Below are 7693 nucleotides of genomic sequence, written 5' to 3' on the forward strand. Positions count from 1 at the left end.
ATAAATACTTCTCGCGGATCTCAACAGTGTATGAAATTTGATCACACGCATGTAACTAGTAATTGGTCCATTAACGTAACGAATGTGGATGATTACCAAGAAATAAACCCTTTTGATTTCAATCGTGATTTGATACTATCATGACCAAAACTTCGGTATATCACGACGTTTAGAGGAGACCTTTAGACACTTAATACTTGTCAAATCCTGTTGGTGAGATATTAACAATTGCCAAACTTGCTTGCAATATGAACCAAGGCTTTGAACGCAGAATTTATCCCAGTCTGTTTATTTTATCAGTAAAGATCTTCTCAAGATACACTTTCTTATCAGTTTGATGGTTTGATATATGGAAATTTCACTGGTGATAAATTATAAAGTGCATCGTCTAATAAATCTCCACCTCTTTTATCGGTATCATCGTCTTTTCGATCTTACGCTGAAATTTCAAAATATCATTTAACCACTTTGGAACAGAAAAACCCCAATGCAAAAACAGATGGACACGTGTAGGTTCAATAGAGAAAGATGTACCACAGACATTGGATGGAAGTGTCAAGGCTGCCAATCTCAGGACCGGGAGGGGGCCGCCTAATAAAACACGCGCCGGGGGGAAAAACACGTGTGGCGGCCCACCCCTGGTCCTGAGATTGGCAGCCTTGACACTTCCATCCAATGTCTGTGGTACATCTTTCTCTATTGAACCTACACGTGTCCATCTGTTTTTGCATTGGGGTTTTTCTGTTCCAAAGTGGTTAAATGATATTTTGAAATTTCAGCGTAAGATCGAAAAGACGATGATACCGATAAAAGAGGTGGAGATTTATTAGACGATGCACTTTATAATTTATCACCAGTGAAATTTCCATATATCAAACCATCAAACTGATAAGAAAGTGTATCTTGAGAAGATCTTTACTGATAAAATAAACAGACTGGGATAAATTCTGCGTTCAAAGCCTTGGTTCATATTGCAAGCAAGTTTGGCAATTGTTAATATCTCACCAACAGGATTTGACAAGTATTAAGTGTCTAAAGGTCTCCTCTAAACGTCGTGATATACCGAAGTTTTGGTCATGATAGTATCAAATCACGATTGAAATCAAAAGGGTTTATTTCTTGGTAATCATCCACATTCGTTACGTTAATGGACCAATTACTAGTTACATGCGTGTGATCAAATTTCATACACTGTTGAGATCCGCGAGAAGTATTTATACCCTTGTAAAATTTATAAAAATATTAAACACATTACTTACAATTGTACTTTTGTCATTTCATGAACGTTCAACTGCTTTTTAGTTCCTTTGAATGTGATTTGAACCACATTTTAGTATTTTAACAAAACTTTGATCCACTTTCTTAGTCGTATTAGTTCGCTTTCAATCGAATGCTTTCATTTCACGTCAGTTTCATCTGAATTTTAGTAGATTAACAACACTTTCGACCTCTTTTTCGTCATTCAACTTCATTATCTGTTTTATAATAGTCAGATATTAACAATATTGGTTATATTTAAGTCGAATAACGGAACGTTTACTAAACATTTAGCGAAACTTTAACCAATTTTTAGTGTTTTGCCGATACTTTACAATGAATTATAGACACTTCATGTCACTTTCAACCACTTTTTTAGTTTCTTGTGAAGAAAACTTAATCGCAATTCGACCATTTGAAAACGTTTTCTGTTACGTAAATACCTATAAACATATTAGAAACCAAACTGCAATAATATCAAAACATAAATTAATGATAATGAGGAGATGGTGTTTCATTGATTTTCTGTTATTTAGTCTGAACTTTGAAATCATCCGTTTTACATTACGTATCTTTCACCTTGAAAATTCGTTTTCCATATTAACTTTTGCAGTTGGATTAGGAATTTATCTAGAGTTCTAAATCTCACAATACTAAAGAAATTTAAAATCATAAATTAATGTATTCCGATTAAGAGTAAGACGTTTATATTCTAGGTGAACAGAAATAGCGAAACTTTGAAAAGAAATAGTGAAACTTTGAACTAATGAAACTTTGAACATAAATAGTGAAACTTTGAACATAAATAGTGAAACTTTGAACATAAATAGTGAAACTTTGAACATAAATAGTGAAACTATGAACATAAATAGTGAAACTATGAACATAAATAGTGAAACTTTGAACATAAATAGTGAACTGAAAGACTGAAACTTTGCACAGAAAGAGTGAAACTTTGAACAGCATTAGTGAAACTTTGAACAGAAAGAGTGAAACTCTGAACAGAAATAATGAAACACTGAACAGAAATAGTGAAACACTGAACAGAAATAGTGAAACTCGGAACAGAAATAGTGAAACACTGAACATAAATAGTGAAACACTGAACAGAAATAGTGAAACTCTGAACAGAAATAGTGAAACTCTGAACAGAAATAGTGAAACACCGAACAGAAATAGTGGAACACCGAACAGAAATAGTGAAACACCGAACAGAAATAGTGGAACACCGAACAGAAATAGTGAAACACCGAACAGAAATGGTGAAACACTAAACAGAAATAGTGAAACACCGAACAGAAAGAGTAAAACATTGAACAGAAAGAGTAAAACATTAAACAGAAAGAGTAAAACATTGAACAGAAAGAGTGAAACATTGAACAGAAAGAGTAAAACATTGAACAGAAAGAGTGAAACATTGAACAGAAAGAGTGAAGCATTGAACAGAAAGAGTGAAACATTGAACAGAAAGAGTGAAACATTGAACAGAAAGAGTGAAACATTGAACAGAAAGAGTGAAACATTGAACAGAAAGAGTGGAACATTGAACAGAAAGAGTAAAACATTGAGCGGAAAGAGTGAAACATTGAACAGAAAGAGTAAAACATTGAGCGGAAAGAGTGAAACATGGAACATAAAGAGTGAAACATTGAACAGAAAGAGTGAAACACCGAACAGAAATGGTGAAACACCGAACAGAAATGGTGAAACACCGAACAGAAATAGTGAAACACCGAACAGAAATAGTGAAACACTGAACAGAAATAGTGAAACACCGAACAGAAATAATGAAACACCGAACAGAAATAGTGAAACTCTGAACAGAAATAGTGAAACTCTGAACAGAAATAGTGAAACACTGAAAATAAATAGTGAAACACCGAACAGAAATAGTGAAACTCTGAACAGAAGGAGTGAAAGACTGGACAGAAATAGTGAAATACTGAACAGAAATAGTGAAACACCGAACAGAAATAGGGAAACACCGAACAGGAATAATGAAACTCTGAACAGAAATAGTGGAACACCGAACAGAAATAGTGAAACACCGAACAGAAATGGTGAAACACCGAACAGAAATGGTGAAACACCGAACAGATATAGTGAAACACCGAACAGATATAGTGAAACACCGAACGGAAATAGTGAAACACTAAACAGAAATAGTGAAACACCGAACAGAAATAGTGAAACACTGAACAGAAATAGTGAAACACTGAACAGAAATAGTGAAACACCGAACAGAAATAGTGAAACACCGAACAGAAATAGTGAAACTCCGAACAGAAATAGTGAAACACTGAACAGAAATGGTGAAACACTGAACATAAATGGTGAAACACCGAACAGATATAGTGAAACACCGAACAGATATAGTGAAACACCGAACAGAAATAGTGAAACACTAAACAGAAATAGTGAAACACCGAACAGAAATAGTGAAACACTGAACAGAAATAGTGAAACACCGAACAGAAACATTGCAACCCGAACTATCACACCATGTCGACACTCGGTGCCAGAGTTTCATACAAGCGCTTATCATGATTTCTAATTATTGACATAGGCCGTTTATTTACCTTCCGAGTTTCTCTATTCCCGGTCATCGACCTCGTTATTTGCATTTACTATCCTTGAAAATGCGAAATAGGCCTCTCACCGCGTCATGTTTCGAAATTCGCGCCAAGTATCAATCGAGCTTATTTATTTACAAGTTTCCTAGCTTAAACAAACATTGCAACCCCAACTATTATCCCATGTCGACACTCGGTGTTAGAGTTTCATACAAGCGCTTATCATGATTTCTAATTATTGACATAGGCCGTTTATTTACCGTTCGAGTTTCTCTATTCCCGATCACCGACCTCGTTATTTACATTTCCTATCCTTGAAATAGGCCTATCAATAAAGAGAAATTGGTTTAAGTTGAAATAATTTCTAAAGTTTATATATAGAAGTATTAAATTGAAATAACTCTTAAAATTTGAAATATGCCTATATATTCAGTTAAATAGTATTAAATTTGAATCACTCCTAAAATTTGAAATATGCTTATATTAAGGTTAATGAAAAAGTATTAAATTTGAATATTTATTATTTAAATTCAATGTATTACAAGAATTTTTTAGAGTTGCATACACTTAGAGAAACCATTTGCTTGCAGAATTGAAAACTTAAGAAAGTGGAATTATTAAAAATATTAACTATCATCTCGATATTTAAATTAGACACGGCATTAGAATAATGTTCATCTACACGTTCACTCCATTCCATCATTATACAATCGTGCTGTAATTGTGAAGGATGGTCGATAATGCAGCCGTTGCACGAATTCTTTATTCCCTCAGTTAGTTGCTGTATTACTATGCCCTTAATCGCACTCTCCACACGTTTCGCCTCGGTAATGAATGTCGTCACCTGAATGTGTTTTTCCAACAACTTCTCCCATAGGAATGGTCCTATGGCAAATCCATTCCTAGTTGGGTATTGGATTCCGTAGTTCGCTCCCTGCCCCTGGATCACTTGACGGATATTTAACATCTTCCTATCCTGATAAGTTACGAGTTGAATTCGCTTGTCCATCGATCCCTCGAAAAAGCACGTGGTGGGTTGAGCGTCGTCCTTCCCGAAAAATCCGTTTATGGTGTCCTTCATCCCGTAAAGTTGCATATATTCCTCCTCGCTTAATACGATCCCAGTTGAGCCATCGGTCATTCCTAGTCTAATCCTACAGTCCGACGTTACACTAACTGACTTAGTTGAGGAAATCTCGAACACGTTGGAGTTGTCCCTAAATATTCACATTAAATATGGTAATCACATCTAATGGGATGCGGACCAAGATTATAACACTAAAATTTTATGAGAAATTATACTTACATTTTCGGATCTGGATCGGTACTTCAAGGAAGGAATGCCTTATCTTTAAACCGTCCTCTTCTTTTATACTTTAATGTCACGTGACCTTCAGACCATGTAAACATGGCGCACTTTTTAGACCAATCACGTTCTTATAGTGTACACGACGTTTAAACCACGTGTAAGACAAGGGTTATTTTCCACGTTGTCGAATATGACGCTTAAGCCTAACATTGACGCCATGATTGATTCACTGACGCCATAGTAGAACACGTCATGTACGTTTCACTGACGTCACAACAAAATTGGGGGAAAAATTTTTGATTTACTGGCGTCATAAGAAGAAAAATGGTGTGGGCGCCATGTTTGATTCATTGACGCCAGAAAAAAAAAAAAAAAAAAAAATATGGTGGACGTCATGTCTGATTCATTGACGCCATATTTATTGGTGCCATCTGGCACTGTCTGACGCCAGTGGGCCAGAGGTAATACTTTCTATCTACTCAAGATCCTCAATACAAAAATTTTACTCTCACTAAAGGGTACAAACTCAATTGTATTGATGGCAGTGGTTGATGCTGAATACAGATTCTTGGCCGTGGATATCGGAGGGTATGGTTCTAACTCGGATGGTGGTATTTTTGGATCATCGGACATTGGTAAAGCATTAAACAGTGGACAAATAGGATTTCCCGAGCCAACCAAGCTACACGATAGCATCCGTTTGAAAGCTCGTCGAAACTTGATCGACATAGCGTTGTACAGAATCGGGTTGATGGCGCTTGCAGAACATCAAATACCACAGTTCCATGTAGCGCTCTTCCGCTAACGAGTTGTGGACTACGAGCAAACGATAGGGCAACCAGAAAATGGCAAAAACAGCCACGACAACCACCAACATTTTCACAACCTGGAAAATATCAAATTGAAAGAAAATCGTATCAAGCGACAATATTTTGAACTTTTGTTTAATTTAAAACTGAAAAGTGAAAAATAATGAATAGTTAAGCCTAAATTCAGAAACTAAAAAAAAAAATAACTCGTCAAGCCATGAATTTATTTATTAACATGAATATACATGTGTATCATTAGCCTTTCTATCATGTTATTCAGGGATGGGAGGGATCTTTCTGTAACATACGCGTTTAACGTCATCGCGCTAGCCAATCAAAATCGAGACACCTGGAAGTTCGAACAGCAGATGACCAGTTTAACGAAACCATAGAGATAGGAAAATATATACCTCTAGAGTCACAACATGGAAGCGTTTACATGGTTTTAAAAAGTGCGGCCTGCCTCGGGATATACGTTGTGACTCTAGAGGTATATATGTTCCTATCTCTATGAACGAAACTGTATGAGGATTGAGGGATACAATTTTCGGTTAGGTTTACCAAACTGCGTCAAGTGTATATTAAAAATGATCGCCGATACGTGAAAAAATATCTCAACACGATGCCCGAAGGTGATTTTAATCTTTTAAACAAAAAATAACTGCCTGCAATGTTTTTCCTGAAACTGAAAACTGTTGGTAAAGTGCTAGCCCTTGGCCATTAAGAAAATGAATGTAACGGTTGCAAATAAACTATTAACATTTGAAATCGTGAGAATTGATGATGATGGTTTTTTTCTGCTGTTGGAGGTAAATTCATGCGGTACTTGATCAATTTACAAGCATAATTAGCCTTTCGCATAACGAGAGCTTTAGCTTTAAAAACAAACCGCCGGAAAGTCTCTGACGTCACGCAAACTAAGCCCCTCCCATCCCTGAATATGTAGTTTAACTAGTCAATGCAGATATATATTCATGTTAATAAATAAATTCATGGTCAAGCCTAAATTAAGAAACTGAAAAATAATAACTCGTTAAGCCTAAATTCAGAAACTGAAAAATAATAACTCGTTAAGCCCAAATTCCCAACTTTACAACTTATTCATTAAGCCTAAACTCCAAAATTGACAATATATTCACTGGGAAGTGCACGGACCTCTAGGCCTTAGTTTCAAATACGTGAAGTAGACTGTATGCAATTTCACACGTACGGAAAAAGAGGGGGTACCTCAAACAATTGGAAGAGAATTGTTCTTTTTTGATTATTAATGAAACAAGTTGGGAAAACCAAAATATTACCTCTCCGAGTCAAGAGAAGGACTACTTACAAACTTATTTACCCAGATATGGAAATGTTTCTTTTTTTTTATGAACAAATACTGAAGTTAAAATTTATGAAATCTTAAAGCAGTATACAAAGCATAGCAAATATACTGTAAATCAGACGACATTTTACATCCAATAAGGATATACTTGTACACATTAAAATCATCCGATGGGGGAAAAACGGGAAATGAAGAGATAAAACTTTGGAGGGATATTACCTTTACGTGTTTGTAAAGGCCAAAATTTCTACTCCTCAACTGTATACCCTCTATGTTCAAAGCCATATTCACAACAGGGTTGCCATGAAAACACTATCCTCTCGTTTCACCTCAACGATTTTCTTAGTTTGTCAACATGACTGTTAACGTTACATAACACCAAAGCTAATTTGTGGCTACACACACTGAAGGTAAATGCGCA

The 7693-nt window shown here is 35.7% G+C and overlaps 1 protein-coding gene across 1 annotated transcript; it reads right to left on the reverse strand.

The window, feature by feature from the left end:
* Positions 1-4328: 4328 nt before the first annotated feature.
* Positions 4329-5505, reverse strand: LOC149587445 (uncharacterized). Its single transcript, XM_089863262.1, has 2 exons — positions 5137-5505; positions 4329-5047 (listed from the first exon to the last, which is right to left on the reverse strand). Coding segments are annotated over exons 1-2 (681 nt in total). The 5' UTR covers positions 5139-5505; the 3' UTR covers positions 4329-4368.
* Between the last annotated feature and the right edge of the window lie 2188 nt (positions 5506-7693).

This window comes from Phalangium opilio, unplaced genomic scaffold (assembly GCF_054372755.1).
Source record: "Phalangium opilio isolate 3A_F unplaced genomic scaffold, DU_Popi_V2 ptg001156l_1, whole genome shotgun sequence".
Taxonomy (NCBI): domain Eukaryota; kingdom Metazoa; phylum Arthropoda; class Arachnida; order Opiliones; family Phalangiidae; genus Phalangium; species Phalangium opilio.